We start from the raw sequence: 25046 nt of genomic DNA on the forward strand, positions 1-25046 counted from the left end.
AAAATCACAATGAAACATCATTCCATACTCTGGAATAAATGAAAAAAACCTGGTTACACCAATTATTGTTCATGATGTAGAACAAGTGGAATTCCTACACGTTATTGGAGGGAAAATAAAATATTACTCCTTTTTTGGAAAACAGGCAGTTTCTTATAAACTTAACCATATACCTACCTGTAATCCACAAATTCCACACCATCTTGTACTTACCCCAGAGAACTGTAAACACACATCGGTAGAAAGATTTGTACTAGAATATATTTAAGCAGCTTTATTCATAATAACCCCAAACTGGAAACAATCCAAATGCCCATTGACAGATGAATGACTGAATAAACTATGTTATATTCATACAATGAAATAGTACTGAGCAGCAAAAATGTATAATTGATGCACATAAAATACATGGATAAATTCCAAAATTATTCTGAGCAAAAGAATCTAGGCACAGAAGAATGTGTACGTATGATTCCATTTATGTGGAGTTCTAGGACCAACAATGCTACTCTGTAGTGATAGGCAGCCACTATCCTGACTTCTGTAGGGGTGGAGATTGACTGGAAGTGGGTACATGGGAGCTGCGAGGAATGATGGAATGTTCTACTGTATCTTGATTGGGGTGGAGACAAATGGATTTACACATTCTTCAAACTCTTCTAATTATATATTTAAGATCTATGTATTTTTCTGCATGTAAAGTTTTCCTGAATTATAAAGAAAACTCCTCTGGTTCTTAAAATGCGAATATTGGTGGAATAGAATGAATATGTATATATTCATTAAGGCCTGTATAGACTCCTCTTCCACTGCAGTATTTTACCAAGTAGCTGTAATATGGAAAGTTGTCATTCAGTGCAGCATAATGGGGTGAGTGGGGTATGGAGTTAGATTCGTATGCACTTCCATCTCTGTTACTGGTTGGGTGAATGACCTTGGGAAATTCTTTACCCTATACTCTGGCTCAGTCTGGTACACTGCTTGTTTCTTTGTGGCCACTGAGTAAAAAAATAAAAAGAAGAAGAATATTTCTAATGTGGAGATATTGTAAATTCAGATTTCAATATCCAAAAGTAAAGTTCTATTAGAACATAGGTATGGTCATTGCTTGTAGTTATCTGTGATTGCATGGCTGTGTTTTGTAGGCACAACATAGACCATATGACTTGCACAGCCTATGACAGTGCTCTTTTGCCTTTTACCAAGAAAATGTACTCACCCCACCACAAAGTAAATAATAGTAGTTATGTTGTTTCTGGGCTGAGGGAAAATTTGCAACATAAAGTTGTAAAATTGGAGTTTATTATTTATGAATAATTTATAGAACCCAATAACTTATGCATGTAATGAACTCAGGAGTATAAATTAGAATTGCTTTTCTTATGTCTCTATTTCAATTTTCTCTCCCATGCTTTTTCAATGGGAAGCTGGCATGAATATGAGCCCAGTGTCTCGACTAAAAAAAACCTGGGCCAAAGTGAAGACTGCAAAGTTTGACATTCTTGAGGTATGTGAAGCTGGTATTTTACCAGTAAGTAATGTTTTACACCTGGAAAGTGATATTCCTCTATGTGATCTTGCCACTTGATTGGATAGTACTGCAGAAGAAAAAGGATTATAGACCTATAGATTAGGTTTGAATTGGAGGAGGGTAAAATAAATTAGGTTTTGGATTACTCCTTTAATAAGTAGAGGTATATGTGCTGGGGTAATTGACTAAAGAACTGCAGACTTGTCGATCACATCACTTTGTGTGCTAGAATACAGCTGGGGTCCTGAACAATGTAGACTTTTTCTTCCTCATTTACCTACTAACTACATTTACATACAGCAGCCATGGAAGGAGTATATTCATGCCTACAGAATATTCATTCACCAACCTTTGAACAAATATAGCTGACCTGTGAAAAGCCCTCCCATATAATTCCAAGGGTAGTTAGAACTGTGCACAAGAGCATGTGTTTGAATCCTGTTCATCTTCATATTATATTAGTGTGTTGATGGTGGCTTTCAATCCAAAGTCTTTTGAAATAATAAGGATTCATTCTCAAGTTCCCCAAATTGGAAATTGTCATTAGATATATGCTCCTTTATTCATACTATCTGAACATTTCTTTCCGTTCTTGCAAAATGATGTACTTCAATTATTTGTGAATGATTTGTTATCAAATGCAAACAACAAGTTCACTACAAAGTATTAAATCATGTACATGGTTGACTGTCTCCTGGCCTATTGGTCTTCAAATAAGAATATTTTTTCCAGTGCTAGTGTTTGACTCTTGTCAGTTTCAGGTCCGACCTCAATAATTAGCCTAACTAGATTTGATTTATGTTTAACATTATCAAATTGATAATTAAACCAAAGTTGTGAAAATAAGTCAAACTTCAGGAAAGAAAGCATATGTGTTGTAATGTGGTATGTGGGTGTGTGCATGTATATAAAAGGGATAATTCAAATTCCTAGTGAGTTCCCTAACATTGATTTTTTTTGTGTGTATAATTAAATGTGTGATCTTATAAACTTCTACAGGTGAGAAATAAGTGGCTAATACTAATTTCTCTTTTCTCTACAGCATCAGATGGACCCTTCAAGCAATTTCTATAATTATCGAACAGCTCTTCGTGGGGCAGCACAAAGGTCTTTAACTGCTCATAGTAGCAGAGAGAAGGTGGGTAGTTAAAATAGTGTGTTATTTGTAATAGAGTTGCCATGTTTTATATTGAAATGCAGTGTGAATGACTAGACAGAGCTGCCTTTACCTGTTCAGATCTGAGATGTGTACTGTAAAAATCACTTATCACATAAGAAGGAGGAATTCTCAAGGAAAGTTAAACTGTGGGAAAGGAAAGGTGACTTGGTATAGAACTTTACAAATATATATTACTGTATAATTACTACAGTACTGAAATGCTTATTCTGTAGTGCATCTTAGTTGTGTTTCAAGCAGCAAATTAAGTCATATGTTAAGGTGACTGATAGCATTAGAGAGTAATTTGCTTTAATGGAAAAAAGACATTTAATCTCTGTGCAAGGTGGCTGACTTAATGTAACCTTTCCTCTTAAAAGAATTAGCTTACCTCCCACAGTTAAGTCATTTATTTTCAGAAAGTAGGTTAGTTGCTATAGCGTTAGGCCTGCTGCTACTAATTGGATATGTGGGTGGCAAAAAAATACAGGGGTGATGTCTGAGAAAGGAATGATCTACTCTCTCTGCCCTGCTCTTAAACAAGTTAAAACCGTCCTGGATTTACCATACTCTTGACTCTGAGGTTCCTTTCTTGACACATTCGTGTTGCATTTCCTTACAGAAGAAGGGTATGTTGTCTTGACCTTTGACTGTCAGTTATTTGAGAAGTACATACCTGGTTATGGTAAATGGCTAATGAAGGTTGTTTGGTAGAAGTTATCTTCTGTTTGGATCCTGCCTATCTTTAACTTAAACCATATCCTCACAAATGAAAAACTGAAGGTAAAACTATTTCATGGCATCTAAGTCACTTCCCCAGCAAAAGCTTTAGCCTCAGAGATCTAAAATGAAAACAAACAAAACCTCACCTTTTAAAAATGCTAAATTGTTTCTCAGCCACATCTGAAGTATCACTTCTGATAGTGTGTGAGAGATTATAACTATATTAACTTTTATCTTTTAACGTAAGAATGGTTTCCCAGGTTTTAAGTTTTGTTTGCCTAAATCCCAGTATTCCTATGATTAGATTGAGAAAAGACCTCAGGGTTGTTTAAGTTTCAGAAAACCAGCACATATGTGGGAGTTGCCCAGCACCCTCAAGTGAAAGGACATGTGACCACATTCACCTCTCCTAGTGTTGGATGTAAGGCTCTCTGCGAAATTGCTGGCTCCGCTCAGTGAAGAGGCCATAGAATTCTATTTGTTAGGGAGCTGCAGCATTGGTAAAGTAATTCTGAAGTCCGTCCTCCTCAAAAGATGTCACCTGTGGGACCCTTAACAGTGTTTTTTACAGAAAAAGTCCCAAGTATTTACCATTTATATCATTTAATAAGTCCTATCTGCTGTAGTTTATTCTTTAAAAAGTTCTATGTGAGCTTAAGAATTGTACCACATAGATCATGAAATAAGCAGAACCACAGTCATTTAAAGAAATGTGCTTTCTTTTTCACAATTAGTCTCAGAGGATATGAATGAAAAGTTTTCTGGTTTTCATCTTTTATTCAAGAAAATTGAGATTCTTTTTCCTTTTTCTAAGGTGGGGGAGAACTCTTTATTCCAGAGTAATTCCTTATTTTACAGTCTTCCTGGCAGCATCCCTAGCAAAGTAGAATCTTTGATCTTTCAAATCTCAAATTTTTGTGTTCAAAGTGGCACATTTCCAGGTCCCTCTTACAGAGCAAATCAAATCTGTCTTTCACAAAGAAACACTTCTGTGCTTTTCTAATAGAAAGTGCTTGTGTATTATGCCTGCAGGTTTCTAACCATTGCTGGTGCAATAGCATGGTTTTCAAACCTCTGCCATTGTGTTTGTGTTTCTGTGAACTCATTTCTGCTTACTAGTAGTCATTGCTACATGTGGAACTGATAAGCCCTTTAAAGTAGGGTTGTTGACTCTCTGAATTAAGAATATCTTAAAAGAGAATTGAAGACACATTATTACTTGAAAAGTTCTCCCATTAATGGCATCATTGGCAAGACCTTATAGAAACCAAACTTTTGCTCTTTCCTAATAGTACTCTGCACAATCACTTAGCTAATGAAAATCCAAAGTCCTTGCATTCTCTTGGTTTGTTTTGTATAGGTGCTTTAGAACTCGTGGGAATTACTGATGAGTAAATGAGAAGTTGAAGAAACCTGTGAGATTTCTTTCTTGTCTATAGGCATAAGAAACAAAGCAGTGAGGTATCCCAAGTGAGATGTGTTATGGTTCCATTTCCCTGGAGGAGTGACTTAATCAATAGATCATCTTGTAGACACCTATGACTGCAAAAATCACAGAAGGAATAATTCTGCCACCCCAAATTTATAATTCATCTAGAGGAACATAACATGGACTTGGAAAAAGTTTAAATATCAACATGAGACAATAAATGATCAACACTCAGTGAATCTCATAGCCTAGCACCAAGGAATAGAGACAGAATTAAAATTCTTTCTTAAAAGCTGTTACAGTATACACATACTACATCTTGATTATAATTTTGTTTCCATTTCCCTGGGGTTATCACATGGTGATGATCATCTAAGTTCATGTTCAAATTGGATAGTGGCATGACAGCAGACATAGTCAATATGTAGATGAATGAACATGGCTGTGTTCCTGTAAAGCTCTGTGGTCACTTTAATTTGAATTTCATCTAATTTTTACACATCCCAAAGTATTACTATTTTTATTTTTTTCCCCCAGCCACTTAAAAAATGTAACATGTGTGGCTCTTAGGCTGTATAAAGAAAGGTTGCTGTTTGCTAACTCCTAGCTTTCACCACTAGTAAATTATGGAGCCAGGTTTTAAAATGATGTCTGACAGAGTCCCAGCAATGAGTAGTAATTCAGTGATGCAAGGTTCAAGTGTACTTTTATCATTGTTATTATGACTGCATAGTTCTAACACAACAGAGCCTTGATAGTAACATTAGAAGGAGAACTTAATGAGATCTTTACCAATTCAGCTTTAGAGGTTTCACAGACAAGAGCAAATGATTAAAAGTATATTCAAGAGGGTGGTTGAAACCGAAGATCCAACTTGGTTATTTCAGAGATTAATGAAATAAAAAATAATGAAAGCTTACTTAAAATGACTTTCTGGGAACTTCTGAATTTCTCTCTAGAAGTAAATGGATGCTTAAGATTTTTGTGCATGAACCAAAAAAGTATTTTTTTCCCATTCACTTGATATAGAAGTACCACATAGGTCATGAGCTTAGGAAACTTCAAAAATATGCTCTTGGGACTTTTTAAGTTTCTGTGTTTTGTGCATTATTTTGTGTTGGGTGCATTATTTACACTGTAGAAAATTTAAAATCTTTAAAAAAATTGTTGACATTTGAGACAAAGAAGAAGTTACTGTATCTGAGCTTTGTTTATTCTGTTATGGGTTTAGTAGGATTTATAGTACTTTCTTAAAGATTATTACTTTAGGTTAATTAAATACTATCTTATCAAACCAAAGAATCGAGGCAGGAAAGTATCATTAAAGAAAGTTTGTTGTTTGTTAACGTCTTCAATTTATACATTTATATTCCTCCTACACTCGGGGCACACTTGTCTCACAATTTACTGTGCCAGGTACTTCTTAGGTGATTTTCCACAATAGCAGGTCCTGACTTGTTTTCTTATACACAGGCCAAGTTTACTCAATGTAAAGGTTGTAACATCTATTGCCTAAAACTCTAAGCTCTTGCATTATCTTGAGCAATGCCTTCGAGCGTAAAATACAATCATCTGAAGTAAAAATAACCTCATCTAAAATGTAGACATGTAAATAATATAGTGATACAGAATGTGGAAGGAGATGGGTCATACATTTCTTGAGATTTTGCAATAACTAAGGCATTGCTAAATGAAAAGCAAGAGTTCTTTTAGGTATTTTTCCTTTTATTATAGCTAGAATTTTCAGATTTTATCATATGCTGTGGTGTTGAGAAAAAATAAGAAAACTAGGAAAAGTATCCATCTACTTCCCAACAGTACTTGTCCTGGCTATGTTTTGGTTATTAATGGCATTTGTATCCTAAGCAAAATCAAATACAGGAGGAAACTATAGACATGTAAGGCATATAGAATGCTGTGCCTTAATTCACTGTGGCCTTCCATGCAATTCAAGTAGTGTTCATTAATCCCTTGTAGTATTTGATGACAGGTTAAATGTTTTGATTGCCCAAACAAACCTGAATCTTTTTTTTTCTCTAGATTGTGATACCATTCTTCAGTCTGCTAATCAAAGACATCTATTTCCTCAATGAGGGCTGCGCCAACCGCCTTCCAAATGGCCATGTCAACTTTGAGGTGAGTGTGATAGAGTAGGGTAGAAAAGTCGAGTACTGGGAGAGGAAAACTTCTCACTACTGCACCCCAGGCCCGGCAGCCAAAGCTGATCCTTCAGTTCCAGAACAGACTTTCACTTTTCAATAACAATGCTAGACTGGGAACATGGATGAAGTGATAGAGCACTTCCCTAGCAAGTAGGAGGCCCTGAGTTCAAACCCCAGTACACTGAAGAAAAGAAATTAGTAATGCTAAGTAGAATATAGTAGCTCCACCATCATTGTTCTTACTATTGTTATATTATTTCAGGGAATGTGAGTAGATTTTACCGTACCTAACCAGCAAATGACAGCTTTTTTGAATTATGAAAAGTATATAATTCAGAAGTTTAAAAATCAGAAGGAAGCATTTTAAATAGAATTGTCTCTTTCAAGTTCATAGTTTTTGATGATTGCCTTTAAAATTCTTTTATTCTCTTCCAGAAATTTTGGGAATTGGCCAAACAAGTAAGTGAATTTATGACATGGAAACAAGTTGAGTGTCCATTTGAGAGGGACCGGAAGATCTTGCAGTATCTGCTTACAGTTCCAGTCTTCAGTGAAGATGGTGAGGCTATTCAGTTTCTTTCTTTTTTAAAAAAAGGAAGAAAAAATGTTAGAAGGATAGAATACTGGCTTAGAAAATCTACTAAGGTTTTTTTTTTTTTTTTTTAAACTGAGGGTGCCAGTTTACCTCATAAATTCTTAATTAATTAAGTGCCTTTTGACTTGGCTGCCCTTGGGTTTTTGTTGAGAAGGTCAGTTAGAGGCATAGTGCCATTCTGTGTTCTTTGTGAAACAATGAAGCTTTTCAGGCCTAAGTTAATATCGTAAAGAGTGTGTTTTGCTGGGGGTTGGTCTCAGCTAGTGGTAACGTATCAGAAGTCTTCGTGCTGATATAGTTTTTCCTTTGATTGATTACAGCTCTCTACCTGGCTTCTTATGAGAGTGAAGGACCTGAAAATCATATAGAGAAAGACAGATGGAAGTCTTTAAGGTGGGTCTCATTGTTGTGCAAGCCTGTAGGAAATGTTGGTTTTATTTGAAGAAAGCCACATGCATTCTATTGGAAGTCTCTGCCTACCTGTTTTAAGTCCTTGGAATCTTATTTCCTGTTAACCAAACCTCTGTGGCTTTGAAATATCATAGCCATCATTCAGTTTTATTCTTTCATTATTTTCTTTTGTAGTGGTCCTGGGATTTGAACTCGGAGTGCTCTACCACTTGAGCCGCTCTCCCTCACACACTCCCCCACCTCCCACTACACTCTTGCTGTAGTTATTTGTCAGATAGGGTCTTATGCTTTTTGTCCAGGGCTTCCCTGGGACCACATCCTCCCACCTGTGCCTCCTCATACAGCTTGTATGTTGGAGGGTAGGAGGGGCCACTCACTTTTTGCCTGGGCTGATCTTGAACTGGGGTTCCAGTCTCTCCCTCCTGAGTAGCTGGGGTTACAGGCACAAGCCACTACGCCCAGTCCATTTTGTAGTAGAATAATAAATTGAAATTACCCCATAGTATTTTTTTTTAAAAAAAACACCAACTATATTTTTTTTGTCTAAAAAATCAGAAGTTCCAACCTTTATTTCTGCATAGTTCTAACCCTAAATTGTATTTGACCTGAGATAAAGAAAAAAAGAAAAGAACTAAATACTGGTTAAAGTTGGGACCAGTTAAGATGATATGGGAGTGAGTCTCATCTTTGGTTTGAGAGAAAGAATTGGAACTTAAAATATAATCAGGAATTTTTTTTCAGACTTAAAATGTTTGCTATTCTATTAGTATTTTCAAACTTGCAAACATTTGTATTTAAGCATTTGAGTTACTTTAATAGATAAAAGCAGCCCAGGATGTAATATAATACAGTATAATCAAAGTGCTTTAAAGTACACATTTTACTTAGATTAAAAAAAACATTGAGGAGCTGGTCATGTAACCCTAGCACTTGGGAGACTGAGAAAGGAGTATCTTGGATCTCAAGTTTGAGACCAGTATGGGCTACTTGACAAGACCATGTCACCAAAAAAACTAACACAAGAAAATATGGGATTTACTTCTTTATCCTATGAGGAGAATTTTGCCGTCCTTGTTTCTCCATTTTAATCTACCTTTTCACTTTTTCTTTGAGAACATTAAGTTTGGTGAGCCCTGCAAGGAATAGCTTAGCTACTGTTACTTTTCCTATAGATTTTAAAAAGAATTGTTAAGTAAACAGATACAAATGGTGTCTGTGTCACCTGTGGCATCCAGACATATTATAATGATCCAGATCGATCTGTACTTCTTTTAGTTGACTTTCTTTTTTTGTTTGTCTGTTTGATTTAATTTGGTTTGATTTTGGTGGGACTGAGGTTTGAACTCAGGGCTTCGTGTTTGCAAAACAGGGACTCTGCTTGAGCCTCACCTCCAGTCCACTTTTGCTCTGGTTATTTTGGAGATGGGGGTCTCACAAACTCTGCGTGGGCTGGCTTTGAATTGCAATCCTCCCTCTCACAGCCTCCCAAGTAGCAAGATTGTAGGTGTGAGCCAGTGGTGCCCAGCTCAGTTCATATGCTTTTATGACACATTCCAACTGATTAGTAGTTAGATTAGAAAGGTTAATAAGTCCAAGGTTTGATAGTAAAAGCTAAAGATTGAATTGCACAATCTCTTCCCATATCTCTTTGTACTTAACACACAGTGTATGATAACGCTGAACATTTGATTGGTTGAAATGAAACCAAAGAATTTAGTGGAGACAAGAAATGTGGGATAAAAAAGAAAGTGTACTGGCCTGAATTCAGAAATGAACCTGGGAATCTAATTATATTTGTTCTCAACTCAAAATTGCTCAGAAACAATGTTCCTGGTAAGAATGGCATGGGGACTAGCTGAGGCCCAAATAAAATGCATGATTTAAGGTAGGCCTGTTCCAGACCACCCTGGGCTATATTTATAGTATGATCCTGGCTGTAAAAGAAAAAAAGATACATAAGGAAATCAAGATCCCTTCTTAAGTATGAAAGATTAGTTTCCATGTTAAAATTGTTTTCTAAGGAAGCTTGAGGAACAAACTCCCCTAGGTGTCTAAGCCATGTACTCTGCCTTCCTCACATCCTACCTGTTCTCATAGCCCAGCTCCACTACTCCCACTTCTCTCTAGAAAGAGTTCCTCTGACCTCACACTCTGAAAGTACTCGTCTTCTCTTGCCACGTGTTGCTTTGTGCAGTGTGTATGTTTCTTTTCCCTGCTGTTGTGTAGGCCCCAGAGGGCAGGCACAGAGACATTCCCCTAGACTGTCCAGTCCTGATACACTGTCCTGTATTCCATTGCTCTTCAGCCCTTGTTCTTGTGGTGATGTTGAATGACAGCAGGTCATTGCAGGTGTTGGCTATAACCTAGAAGCCACAAAGAGGATAATTAAAAGAAACTAGTCCCTTACACTTTACAAAAACTCATATGTTAAGTGCATGTTAAATACTATAGAATGATAGTAGCTACCTGAAAACTTGTCTATATGTTAGCTTTTATAGCAATAAGATATTTGTACATAGACACTTCTCCTGCTGTCCCTAGATCCATTCATTGCAGACACATTCATCAATGACAATGACAAATCCGCCTCTAGGGCAGACACTTTTTTTGTCACCTACTATTTCAGTGTTGCCAATGGTCATACAATGGGTTGTGGAAGATGCTTTTATATACTGAATAAACCTTTCTATTATAAGACTGGTACAGAACTTAAAAGCTTTTTATTATTAATGATCTTTGCTTTTTTTTGTTTAGTTTTAATGTAAAATCACTTAGGATGTAGATTTATCTATAATAATGCTTTGCTTTCTCCATTGTAAATATTAAAGTGACTACATTTTCCTAAAGAATCAGTAAGATTTCAAAGCTTGGCCCCCCCTCCCCTCCCAGTTTTGACTAGGTAAAATTCAATTTAAAACCTAGGAAGAAAGAGAGCAATAGAAAGGGTTAATCTGATCAAAGTACAGTATATGCATGAGTGAAATACCACAGTGAAAACTCTTTTACAGTTAATACACACTAACAAAAAATATATAATAAAACCTAGGAAAGACAAAATAAGTATTGAGCAAAGCATTTTAAATCCTAATATAAATCGTTTACTGCATTGTGTCTTACGTAGTTTTCTTTATTGCACAGGTCAAGCCTTTTAGGCAGAGTTTAACATACAGAAGCTGCTTGTTGCTGCTGCTGCTGCATCGCACAGAGCGTGGAGGGGCTGGCCTTTGTGTTCTGGCATCTCTTACTAGGCAAGATCGTGAAGACCATGAAGCCTTGGAAGAACTCTGGTCAGCAAAGCAAGCAAGTCTACTGCAGAGCAGATGAGAAACTCATTTCCCACAGCTGACAGATTGACTTGGATTTTGTGAGACTGAAATGTTCACTGAAGACACTTGAGAAAGAATCCTCTAAAGATCCCGGCTCTGCAATGATTCATCTCCTGGAATTTCCATGTGAATCACAGCTCTGCACCTGGATGGAGTTTTCTTTTGTGTGTATGTTTTTTATTTGGTTGAACATTTGCTGCTAATGGGACTTACCCAGCTGAGTGCTGGCTCTTAGGAAGCCCATGTTTCTTTGTTAATTTAAAACAAAAAGGGAGAGGAGGGAGGGGGAAAAAAACCCCTCAGTTTAGATCCCAGGCCTCTGCTCTAGCAGTATTGCCAGAGAGGGGTAGGACTGGTTGGATGCCAACTGTGGACTTTGTTCCCCTTTAGTGTGTGTTGTGTTGTAAATTCCTCTCCCTCCTCTTCCTACAAGGTTTTGAGTTGGCTGCTGGTTAGCAAACTCCTTTTTACCCACATAAGTTATTTAATATATAATGAAACTCAACACTGTGGTAGGAAAATAGCCACTAGGAAGATAAAAAGCAGAGTTTGTCATTCATTGTCGGACTGCTTACCATGCTAGAAGGACTTTTTGCTTTCTTTGCCCTTCTGAGATGTTTACATCTGGCCACTGTGCTCTACAGATGTGTTTTTCAGTAGGTTTTGTTACTTAGTTTTCCATGAGGCCTATTTCTTTTCCTTGTAAATTTAAATGATCTGACTGTAAGGGTCTTGGAAAATACCATGGCATAATCACAATTTAATTTTTTTAACAGACTTATTATATTTCATTATTTTTGGAGTCTGTTGGTGCGTAAACAAACAGTAAATCAGAAAAGTTACCTCCTCACCCTAGCAGTGAAAAACAAAAACATATTGCTGTTAACTCAATGATTGAGCTAATTGTGAAATAGTTCACCTGGTAAACACCTAAATAGGTCTGTAGTTGCTCTTTAAACAGCCACTTTATATATACATATATATATATATATACTTACTCTAGGAGAAACTGTAGAGTAGTAATCTGTGCTAATGAAAACGCGAAACACCACGTTCAACACAGAGATGTATTTAAAAACCTCATGACATGGTTCCCAGAAACAGCATGTATGTTCGCTGTGTATCATTGCAACAGGCCTGAACATCTCCATCCAAGTTGTCCCTTTACAACCATCAATATATTTTACACTCTGCAGTCAGGAATTGTGGTGTCTTTCTTTGGTTTTATGGATGGAATCATTGGGCAGGTGGACAGTAGTTCAACTCATGACTGTGGCTTGAAATGTGTGTGTCACTGAAGTGGCTTTAGGAGTATGCACACGGGCATTTATTTTCTAAAAATGAATCATGGTAAGTATTTAATAAATACTGCTACTTGCCAGGAACTTTCTACATGTGTAAGCATGGATTATATGATCATCATCCCCAGTTTTTAGGTATGGAAACAGGTATGTGATAATAATAATTTCTCTAAGACCTCATAGCTAATGAAAGACATAAGAATTTGAACTAAACCTCATTCCAGAGCCCAGGCTTTAAACCACCAGGGCATCTCAAGTTTCAGTATCCTTGCAAATAGTCTGGGGTCTTTATCTATCTGTATGTAGATTTTGAGTCTGTAGGTCTGGAGTAGGGCCCAGGTGACACTGAGGCTGCTAGTCCTGGATCCTGCTAGAGTCCAGGCACTCCTGTCTCACTTGTACCTAGAGATTTTAATTGATAGGGATGACTACGTAATGACACAGGGAAGGCAGTACCATTGAAAGATTTATATTCATTCCTGGAGAGAAGAGGTCATGACACACCATGCAGGGCCACGGGTATGTACCAGTGTTGGGGCAGAAGCAGAAGGAGAAAGCCTAGGCCACGACCTATAGGGAGGCTTCCTCTGGAAAGGGAAGGCAAAGCTGGACAAGGTGAGCATTTAGGATTGGCAAACTTGAATTGGGTTTTCATGTGGTCTCGGTTCCTGGCTCCTGGCTGGGGATGATTTAGGGCAAGAGAAATGCTGGTGTGGTATGTGAGAGTTAAGGAGGAGAAATGGCTGTGGACTAAGGATTAGTTGTGTTTATGAGAGGTCTATTCCTGAGCTGAGCCTGTAGCATTCTTGGTGAGCCCTTGGAGGATCTATGTGTCTGCCGGCAAGATTTTTTTTTTTTTTTTTGACAGTACTTGGGTTTGAACTCAGGGCTTCATGCTTGATTGCCCCTACCATTTGTGCCACTCCACCAGCCCTTTTTGTGTGTGCATGCATGCTGGGTGTTTTTGAAATAAGGTCTTGATTTTTGCCCAGGCTGACCTTGAATCACGATTCTCCTGATCGCTGCTTCCTGAGTAGCTGCTGAAACATCTTACAGAAAATTCAAGAATTATGATTAGCACAACTCCATAGTACTGTTTCTTTCCCCCTTGTACTGCCTTTGCCTGGACTCTACCATTGCAGTTGATAGCAGCAATGTTCATCCTTCAACTCTCTATGTCAGGGGTCAGCAATTGTGTGCTGCTAACTACATCTAGCCAGCTGCCTACTGGTACGGTCTACAATGGAACAGGTTGAAAAACTCGAAAGAACAATTGTATTTCATCACAGGTGAAAATTATGTGAAATTCAGATTTCAGTGTCCATAAATAATGTCTTATTGGAGCATAGCCACACTCAAAATTTCTTACATATTTTCTTGGGGCTGATGTCTGCTGCAACAAAAGAGTTGTGATAGACACTGAATGGCTCTGAAGCCACAAACATTTACTTTCTAGTCTCTTACAGAAAGTTTACTGACCCCTGATCTAAGAGGGTTTTTTTTTAAGCATTAGATAATTTACAAAAATGTTAAAAATTCTCATAACATTAGACAGCTAAATGTGGCTACTGAAAAAAAAAAAATTCCTAAAGTGGTACCAGGCCTAGAAAATGTAAAATGGCTAGTTAAACAGTTTTCAGAGCTTACCGTTCTCATGCATAGCCTCTTGGTATCTAAGTAAGCCAGGGTTTAACCCTGTGAACTCATTGAATAGTCTCCCTTTTGTACCATGTGTGTTTTGGACTCTCCAATGTGTTAGTAGATAAATTTATAATTTATGTGGCTGGGTGAAGCCTGGGTAAATACAAGTGTAAGCAGAACCAGATACTGTCAGTCAGTGGGCTGATTACAGATGCAATCTGTTCAGACATACCAGCAACCCCAAAGCTGCAGGCTTGGGGCTGGGGCCTCAACATAAGCTGGGTGTCCATAGGTAAAAAAGTATACCTTTTCCTATTTGAAGTATCCCTTCTTTTTGAGAATGCAACTCCTGGTCCCTATGAGGCAGCCTAACAGACTACACAATTGGAAATCTTTGAAGGATTTTAGTTTTACCCCTTCACCTGACTCTGGCACCTCTGCCATTCCTGTCTTCTAGCAGATATTTCTTTTTTATTTTCCTTTTCTCACTGTTGTCCACACTCTTCCTCTATGTAGAATCTTAAGAAAACAGAGCCTACTCTTGGAAGTTCAGTTGATAAACTATTTAAGAATTTTGAGTTGTTAATTATGAACAGCTTCTAGCTTCTGTGGGTGCTTTTTGTTTACCCTGGGGTCTATCCCTACAAAAGACAATGCCTGCCTCTATTCCAAATGTGTCTTACTGTTCTGATGCAGAATGCAAGACTTGGAATAGAAAAAAGGCTTAAGCCAATTCTGTGCTGGAGCTAAGAGTTCAAAGAAATTCCTCAGTGTTTCCTGGAACAAAAATATGGTTACTGACCTGGAAACTACTAACTAAACATATAAAACTTGAAATATTCTGATGGTGACTCCATTTGTGAAAGGCTTTGGTCAGACCTGGGCTGCTAGAGTTTTGATAGAAAATTGGGGCACTTCCTAAATAATTCACGTCAGTTTTTTTCTCGGTTTGAATGACTGGATAATTGCCTTAATACTCTGTTTCATGTAATCAAATCACTTGGCTGTACTCAATGCTAACAAAGAGATGTTGGGGTTGGAGGTTTATGTGTTCCTTACAGTTTAGAGACCTGTCATTCAAAACTCAGAACAAGATTTGTTTTATGCAAAACTGAAGAAACAACTCCTCTTAAAGAATTTATTTTTTAGCTTAATGCAATGAGGAAACTTCAGGTAGATAATTCCCTTTTTAGGACTAACAGCCTTCAGCAAGCTTCAGTTGTACTCCCTAAGACTGAAACACTGCCTTCCTTCCCTCAGATCCTATCCAATGAGAGATTAAACACCCAAATCTGATTGCAGTCACATGTGGACAGCATGCAGAATACTGTGAACTGTTAGCATGATTACATTTAAGTGTGTACACAATCCAGTTTAGCATATCTAGGTAAAAATTTGTGGATTGTAATTCAAGGAACTGAAGGAGGGGACTTCTTAGAATGAAAAGGAAAATTATGTACTCCTTGATGGGTGAAAAAGCAGAGGGCTTTCTATCATGAAACAAAGTTTGCTTTCTTTCCCTTTCCACCTACGCTGTTTGGAGAAAATGAAAGTTAGCGTGAAATCATCTTTCTCTGGATGAATCACTATGGGAAAGTAAGTTTAGCATAATGTGTTGTCTACTTGGTTGAGACCTGGTGGTTGGAGAACCAGGGGCATTGTTAAATGTTTTCAGTGCTATTATGAATCCTCCTAAGTACAGGTTAGTGGTGGTAGGGAGTTGATGTGTGCTCAGTAATGCATGCTGATGTATGAGCCAATTATTAAGCTAGTTATCACTTGGGAGTTACAGATTCCACTTTCTTTGGTTGAATAAATCTTCTTTATCCCCAAAACATCTGGGTTTTGGAAATAAGTATAATTGAAGTGATTCCAATGTATTATCACAGGTAAAGAACTATACCTTCAGAAACTAGCAAAGAGAATCCAAAATTACGATTATTAATTAGACTGTTAACACGCCTCTGTATTTGTTAGTACCAATCATCACGACAGTAATTTTCCTTTAACGGTAATATAAAAATCCATCATTAAAAAGTAATCAACATGGTTTAAGAACATGGGGTAAATTTGAAATATCCTCTGAGAAAACATTCGACTAAGAATGGAGAAGTACATGCTAAACCTCACTCTCTGGATTTCCGGGACTTTGGAGAAGACTTCCCCCCTTTCTGAACCTCAGGGTCCTCTATAAATAATGTGTCTGTGGAATAGGCTGTTGGGGGCCTAATGTCTGTCGTTTTAGAAAGGACTTCCTCAGCTTGCTGGATTCAAGTGTGAATTAGCAAGCAAAATGCAACGTCCTGCTTGTGAGCCTTCAGCCAGGACTCTTGTGTTTTGTTTAATTGTGTTTGAGGAATGAAGGGATAAGAGGCTAATTGCTACTTAGCAGGAGACAAAGGAGTGATAAGGCTCAATTCACCCCTAAGTTGCACACCACAAAAAAGGATAGAGTTCTGCATAGTAAAAAGTGATTGCAACCCAGCCCAGGAATTGAAAATACACTCTTGCAACATCAGTTGTTTGATTTCAAAGGTGCTAGATTAAGAAAGTTTTGTTGTATAGATTACATCTTTGACAGAGCAGCTGATGTAATTAGGCTTGCTTGTTGATACAGATATGTAGATAAAGTCATATATAAAGTGCCTATTCACACCTAGTCATTTACAAATGAGTCACTATTTGGCTTAAAATAAACTGAAGACTTAGAGAAGTGAAGATCAGAGTCCATGTCCACATTTTGTCAACTTTCACTTTTTGGGACAGAGGAGTGGTTTCCTTTGAAGGTTATCCAGACAGAAGTGGGCTGTTGAATTTGACATATATGTTAGGGAAAGCCCTACACTGAAGAAAACCAGAAAGGAAATACACTGGACAGAGACTTTCCTCTGGCTGTAAGTGCTCCATATAGTCCTCTGCAAGAGAGAAAAGATCAGAGGAAGAAAAGACCAAAAACTCCCACAAGGGAGAAAAATGTACAGGGATATGTAAATAACAAAGTAAATAGTTTTTGGCAAGTAGGAAAGTTTAAGAAGAGGTGACATTAGTAATATTTGAGCATGTGAAATACTTAGACACATTTAAAATCTAATAAGAAAACAATGAAGCCAGGAAATAGGTTCTCTTGGGAAATCACAAACTACTTGCTATGAAAACAGGTATTAGGCAAATGAATAGCACTAATAACTTAGAGGATTATTTTCAATTATAATAACTTAGTGAAATGACTCCATAAAATAAATTTTATAAAATGCTGGGAAATTGATGTCATCAACAACCCATGTCCACCTGCTCAAAATTTTAAGACTCTTGTGAAGGACAAAGAGAAGCTTGCAGGTCTAGTGCTTGCTCTCTCAATAAGAAGTTCAGATTTAGAAGGGAATAAAGGATAACCAAGGGGTTCTTAGGTGCCTCCCCCCCACCAAAAAACCCTCCAGAGTTGTAAAATGCTTTCTTTCCTTTAGGGTAACATAATTAGTGGCACAGAGTAATCCAATCCTGCTGAAGTAGCCAGGTATTTAGTTGAAGAAATGTTGTATCTTAGCTCTGCCCTTAAATTTTATTAGGAGGTAAGAATATACCAAAATATTCTTATTTAGAGAACTACACATGTTCAGAGAATTCAGAGCACAGTGAAAGCAGTTCTTTGGTTTTTCTTCTCAAGTTATCTTATCAGATCCTACTCTGTCAAATTTCTAAAACTGTTCTATTTTTACCTATGGAAAAATCAAATTATAAAAGAAAGTGCAGTCTTATAGCTAGCCTTAGGGACTCCTTTAGCAAGATTAAAGACAGATATCATAATTAGGTAGTTAAAATCCTTTAAACCCACTACCAGTTCTTTTGAGCATATTTCTTTAGCCCAGAAGAGAAACATTTGTCCATCTATTGGAGACATCTCTAGAGGTAGCCAAGCAAGAAGTTGGGAACCTCCAAGAATATGGCCATACAGAAATGACTTACACCCTATAACCTTTTTCTCCTTTTTGTCTTCCTCTTTGCCCTAACCCACATGAATGTACCCATGGTCCACCATAGCCTGAGTATCTGGATTGCAGTTCCTTCCTACTCCCAAATAAACTCTTCACTTTGGAGAGTGAGTCTGCATTGCTCACAGTAGGATGATGACTTCTGTGCATAACTCACTGAGCATCCACAAATATTGGATAGATCTAACAGATCCCCAGAGAGAAGTAAAAAATGGAAGAGAAAGAACAGAATGCTTCTTCTTTATTTTGAAGTCGCGAGTTTATGGGCCTGAGTCTCATTGATTAGACAACTCAATGATATCTCTTCTCTATGGTCATTGGAGTCTCCTGACCTTTAAATTGGAAATCAAGTCAATTGTCCATAAAGGACACTGGAGGGTTTGCATTCAGGTTTCCTTCCTTTCTGACCATTCCCATCCATGCAAGGGTAACAGCCTTGTGTAATTCTCAAGCATAAACCTACTTCTAGAAATTTGTACTCATATTTTTGACTCCATAAGATACATGTCTCCCAAAGGCCCCACTACTTCCCAAGTCAACCTTTCTCCTCTAATCAGTTTCCCTGCATCACCTTTCCTTTTCCCACTGAAAATGAGCAGCACTCTGGAGCCATGACTTCTGTGTTCCCTGGATGAGTCTTAGCCTTCATTTCCAAGTGCCTGGAAGAAAGCTTTTTTTTTTTTTTTTCATTTTTCTTTTATTATTCATATGTGCATACAAGGCTTGGTTCATTTCTCCCCCCCTGCCCCCACTCCCTCCCTTACCACCCACTCCGCCCCCTCCCTCTCCCCCCCCTCAATACCCAGCAGAAACTATTTTGCCCTTATTTCTAATTTTGTTGTAGAGAGAGTATAAGCAATAATAGGAAGGAACAAGGGGTTTTGCTGGTTGAGATAAGGATAGCTATACAGGGAGTTGACTCACATTGATTTCCTGTGCGTGGGTGTTACCTTCTAGATTAATTCTTTTTGATCTAACCTTTTCTCTAGTACCTGTTCCCCTTTCCTATTGGCCTCAGTTGCTTTAAGGTATCTGCTTTAGTTTCTCTGCGTTAAGGGCAACAAATGCTAGCTAGTTTTTTAGGTGTCTTACCTATCCTCACCCCTCCCTTGTGTGCTCTCGCTTTTATCATGTGCTCATAGTCCAATCCCCTTGTTGTGTTTGCCCTTGATCTAATGTCCACATATGAGGGAGAACATATGATTTTTGGTTTTTTGAGCCAGGCTAACCTCACTCAGAATGATGTTCTCCAATTCCATCCATTTACCAGTGAATGATAACATTTCGTTCTTCTTCATGGCTGCATAAAATTCCATTGTGTATAGATACCACATTTTCTTAATCCATTCGTCAGTGGTGGGGCATCTTGGCTGTTTCCATAACTTGGCTATTGTGAATAGTGCCGCAATAAACATGGATGTGCAGGTGCCTCTGGAGTAACAGTCTTTTGGGTATATCCCCAAGAGTGGTATTGCTGGATCAAATCGTAGATCGATGTCCAGCTTTTTAAGTAGCCTCCAAATTTTTTTCCAGAGTGGTTGTACTAGTCTACATTCCCACCAACAGTGTAAGAGGATTCCTTTTTCCCCGCATCCTCGCCAACACCTGTTGTTGGTGGTGTTGCTGATGATGGCTATTCTAACAGGGGTGAGGTGGCATCTTAGCGTGGTTTTAATTTGCATTTCCTTTATTGCTAGAGATGGTGAGCATTTTTTCATGTGTTTTCTGGCCATTTGAATTTCTTCTTTTGAGAAAGTTCTGTTTAGTTCACTTGCCCATTTCTTTATTGGTTCATTAGTTTTGGGAGAATTTAGTTTTTTAAGTTCCCTGTATATTCTGGTTATCAGTCCTTTGTCTGATGTACAGTTGGCAAATATTTGGAAAGAAAGCTTTTGATATTTCCAACTAGGCAGGCATCTGACAGAGATACAGACTACAGGTTATAGATGAATCATTTGCCACATTGATGACAGGGGATACTACCAAACCAGATCTTCTTTGGCTGCTTTATAACTCTCAAATATCCACAAACTCAGCACAAAGTGGGCCAAGTCTCCCCATGTGGAAAATATTCTGGGTATCTTGTCTCTCTAAAGGGCAGGGTTCCAGGCTTAACTCAGTTTGGCAGTGTGGTACAGCAGGTCTTTCAGGATAGACATGGAGAAGAAGTTCTCACAGAAGCTGAGCATTATGAGCTGGAAGCACCAGCTCAGGGCAGGCAGGATGGCATTGAGTTGGGAGTCCATGACCACACAGTTCTCCATGTTCAGGGTTATAAGGATGGCTTATAACCATCCTTATGGTTACAAGGAAGGCCTGTACCATGGCCTTCAGGGTCTCAGTGTGTTCCATGGTAAAGGCCTCTATGAACAGTTGTGGGAACAGCTCCATGGGCAGCTCTACCAGAGCAGGGATGGATAGCCAAGGCCTTACTCATATCTCAGCGGGCTCTGTGCTGCCAGTTTCAGTTGATGATCAGAATGATGCTCATTCTGATGAAACTGTACCAAAGGAATTCAGATTTAGACACAGTTGACAGGGTGTTCTGAATCCCAGCAGTGCCAGGTTATAACTCCAGGCTCCATGATTCTGTGCCATTCTGTCAATCTTGTCAAAGCTAAAGGGAATCCTTTCTTGTTCTGCCTACTGACCCAAGTATAGATTTTTGGGTCTTTAAGTTCTAAGCCTGCTTCCAGGAAAAGAGGAAGGAAGGAATTCTGGTGCTAAAATTAGCTACTTCTTTCTTCCAGCACAATTACCATGTGTTGTTAGGTATAGACAGTCTCTGATTTGTCAAGACAATTTTTTCAAAGACAGTTCTTTTTGTCTTATCAATTATCTCTGTTTGGAATGGACCTATGTTCCAGGAGGTCAGTAGACACTTGTCCCATCCATGCCTGCAGAGGATTATTGGACAAAGAGTGGAAACTCAGCCCTGCTAATAACTGACAACACTACTTCCAATAAGGTTGGTAAGATCTCAGTGCCTGTCCTGCCTCCCAACCTGGTCTGTGTCCTAGAGCTTTCTTTCATCCTCTCTGCAAGCTAAGATGTACATATTTCTTCAGAGTCTACCAGTCTTTGGTAGGAGTTTGAGAGATCTGAAAATTTAAAACTGTTAATCTAATACATACTACTGTATGATTGATTGAGAATCCTTTCATGTTTTAGGGCACATAATAGTGTGAAATTTAAAATTTTAAGTAAGCAAAAGGAGAAATGTTGATGGGAGGATTATGTAAAGCCCTAAGATGTAAGAGGTTTGGACATGTCACCAAGTGATTGATTCACTTAGTCATCAAGCTGGTTGGCAGCCACAATCTGAGATTGTTACCTTGTCCTGAACAGATTCCCTCCAAAGCAGCCATCCAGTCTGCCTGGATTCTGCTATGCATTTACTCCCCCACTTAATCATTGGTGTTGTCAACCATTATAGCACTTGTGAATCCACAGTCTTTAATTGTCGTGAAAACTGGAATCCATTTAAGTTGACTAAGTACCTGATATTGAGACAGGAATAAAACACAGGTCTTCCAAGGAAGGAACTCATCTTGGAGAAATTGCCTTTGTGATGCAGCAGGTGTTTGCAGTCCAGCTCTTGTGTCTTCTAATCCTAGCTTCTCAGCTTAGGAGCTCAGGAACTTTGGTGATGCAAACCTGAGATGTTATGAATATCTGCCCAGGGAACTATTTCTGCATGTGGGTTCAGGGTCAGGCAGTCATGCATGGGCATATCATTTCATCCTGCCCAAGGTGGAGGAGGATTTACTAGAAATAGATCTAAACAGATCCCAGTGACTGTACTACATTCTGAGCCTGCACCAAGGTGCCTCCACCTAGAGGAAGGGCTGCTTCATTGTAGTAATTCATCTTTCCTGATCAGAAACCTTTTCCTAATTGACACAAAGGCTTTTTATATGCTAGCAGCAGCCCTGCCAAAGGGCACAAAATTCTCTATTTAGTAAACTTCCTTGGGTTTGTGATGGCAGAAAATGGGGCATAAGAGGTAATCAGGAGCCAGATGGAGAAGAGTTTACACTGAGAATTTCACTTTATGCTAAAGTTCTATGTGGAACACTGAAGGATTTTTAGAAGGGAGGTGGTTAGGTCAAAGGTACATTTTAGCACAATAACACTGGTTTCTCAGCAGAGGATTAATGGTGCGAAGTGGAGGTCATGAGAATAACTTAGATTGGAAGATTCTTTTGTTAGACCAGAAACGCAGGAGGAAGGTCTGAGCCACCTTGAGGAGAAGGTGGATTTGTAAAATGTTGAGAAAGTAAGATAAATGCACTGTGTGAAGGTGACAAAATGTGCAGGTGCCCTTGAAGATGAAGAGGAATTCAGGCTGGGGAGAACAGTTGTATATAGGTCTATGTTATGGGTTGAACTGTGTTCTCCCAAAAAAGATACATCACAGTCCTAACTCCAGAACCTCAGAATGTGACCTTATTTGGAGGTAAGATCTTTAAACAGAAAATCAAATTAAAATAAGGTGATAAGGGGGGCTTGACCCAATATAACTGATATCCTTAAATAATGTGTTTGTGGAGGGGGGGAATGTGGACACAACACACACAAGGAGAATCCATGTGAAGATTACAGTGATACTGTCAAGCCAGGCAACTACCACAGTTAGCAGAGAGAATTGAGGTGGATGAGTCCCTAGGCCTTCGGGATGCATGGCCCTGCCAAAATCCTGATCTTGAACTCCCAGCTTTCAGAACCATGAGACAATACATCTCTGTTTTTCAAGCTCACTGGTTTCTGGTACTTTTTTAATGGCAAACTTAGAAGACTAATACAGTCTGTCTCTTCTATGATTAAATGATTTATTAGCTTAAGTCTGCCATTACTTAAATCTCTTTTATAAAGAAGAGATTTATAAAAGGATTAAGCAATACTTCCTATATTTTACCTTGAATTCCACAATTACAGTCATTCTTTCTCACTGCCAAACATCCTTTTTAGGTTTCATTTATTTAGTACCTTCAATTATCTAATATCATATTGAACATAAAGTGAATTAGGAATTTGAAATATAGTCCCAAATCAATGAATGCAATTAAACACCACAGAAACTGATACGATTCAGTCCTGAGGTTTAATACGAGTCAGGATGGATGTCCTGGGCTACATGATAGAAACAGAAGGGACCCTAGAAAAAATAGTACATCCTTTAATTACAGACACCTGCAGTAAGGTTCAGAGAATTTATGTGCCCTTGAGCAAGTGTTTTAGCACTAGACTAAATCACAAGTCTAGAAGTTAAGGACAAGAAGTTAAGAATTAATCTCTTGACCTATAATCAGTTCTTTCACTTATTCTGGTGCCTAAGTGCTGAGTTTCCCTTGGAACTGAGTCAGTCTGATGCTTTTGCCTAGTGTTTGAATGTAGGTGTTAAAAAACAAGTGTTCAGCCACTCCTGGTGACACAAGCCTGTAATCCTAGTTACTTCAGAGGTAGAGATAGAGATGATCGAGGTTTGAGGCCAGCCTGGGCAAAAAGTTTGAGACACACCATCTCAACCAATAAAAGCCTGTGTGGTGGCATGTGCTTGTCATTCCAGCTATGGGGGAGCCATAAATAGGAGGACTGAGATCCAAGCCAGCCAGGGCATAAAGCTTATGGAAAATATCGAAGGCAGAAAAGACTGGGTGTGGGAGGGTGGCTCATGTGGTAGAGTGCCTGCCTAGAAAGCACATAGTTCTGAGTTCAGGGCCCCTCCCAATATCCCCCAGCCCCCAAAATATTGAGTGTTCTGAGGGTCGCAGGTGTAGTTCAGTGGTGGAGGGCTTCCATAGCATGCTCAAGGCCCAGGATTTGACTCCCAGCATCTCACACACACACATACACACACAAATGTCAAATGATCAAGGACTCAACCCTGCAGCAGCTTAAGGAAAGAGATGTAACAAAGATAAATAACAACTGATAGGAGAGCAAGCATGAAGTAAATATAAAGAGAAAAGAAATTGTTTTATTGAATGTATCTCACTCACTGGCTGGCCATTTCTCAATATCCTTTGCCAATCAGTCATCAGTCTCAAAGCACTGGATTCCCCAGGATTCAGGGACTGTTTAATTTGTGTTCACTTCACAGATGACTTCTGTCACTCCCATCACTTTATAAACCTTGGCCATCTGGTGACTGCCCCAGCTACAGCTCTCTGTTGTCTCACTCAAAAGTACCTTCACCTTAAAGCTTATGAGGTTTAAATTTTAGGGCCTCTCAACCCCTTCAAAAACCCTGGGCCTAATTTGTAGGGTTTTGCATTTTTTATCTTAAAGAAGCTTCTGCCCAAATTATATGGATTTCAAGTCACACAAGCCTGGATCCCCTCCTCACTCTCCGTGGAACTCCAGACAAGTTCAGAAAACTTACATTGGGAGGCACATGCTGAAAAGAAGACGAGAAGTAAAGAAAGAAAAGAGAAGAAAAGAAGCCTTCTGATTTCTCACACTAGTGGCTGTCATAGTGTTATTATTCTCTTGATCCACAGTTAGTTCTTTCTCCTTGTTCTTAATTCTCCAAATACTTCCCACTGTTATTTCCAGGGCTGTGCTTTGCAGTTCTCATTGTGCCCTTTGAGGTTGGCAAGAACTCTGGAATTGCCTTGTCTCATGAAATGTGAGTGGAGGTGACCTTACCTCCCAACATGACCTTTCAAAGCCAGTGTGCAATCCTCTATGCTCCCTCTGATGCGGTGCTGTGATCAAGAAGGCAGGATCCAGATGAAGCCTCAGCATCCTGGGTTCCTGAGCGAGTGCTGTGAGCACAG

The 25046-nt window shown here is 38.6% G+C and overlaps 1 protein-coding gene across 3 annotated transcripts in view; it reads left to right on the plus strand.

Moving 5' to 3' along the window:
* The window catches only part of Rasgef1b (RasGEF domain family member 1B), a 36142-nt gene extending 23424 nt beyond the window's left edge, over positions 1 to 12718 (plus strand). For all 3 annotated transcript variants that reach the window (XM_074041906.1, XM_074041905.1, XM_020187952.2), the window contains 6 exons: positions 1428 to 1507; positions 2574 to 2669; positions 6880 to 6975; positions 7437 to 7560; positions 7917 to 7989; positions 11146 to 12718. In XM_074041906.1, the coding sequence (XP_073898007.1) occupies positions 1428 to 1507; positions 2574 to 2669; positions 6880 to 6975; positions 7437 to 7560; positions 7917 to 7989; positions 11146 to 11170 (494 nt within the window). In that variant the 3' untranslated portion in view covers positions 11171 to 12718. The remainder of the gene's footprint in view (positions 1 to 1427; positions 1508 to 2573; positions 2670 to 6879; positions 6976 to 7436; positions 7561 to 7916; positions 7990 to 11145) is intronic.
* Positions 12719 to 25046: the final 12328 nt, after the last annotated feature.

Source organism: Castor canadensis, chromosome 9 (genome assembly GCF_047511655.1).
Source record: "Castor canadensis chromosome 9, mCasCan1.hap1v2, whole genome shotgun sequence".
NCBI classification, from domain to species: domain Eukaryota; kingdom Metazoa; phylum Chordata; class Mammalia; order Rodentia; family Castoridae; genus Castor; species Castor canadensis.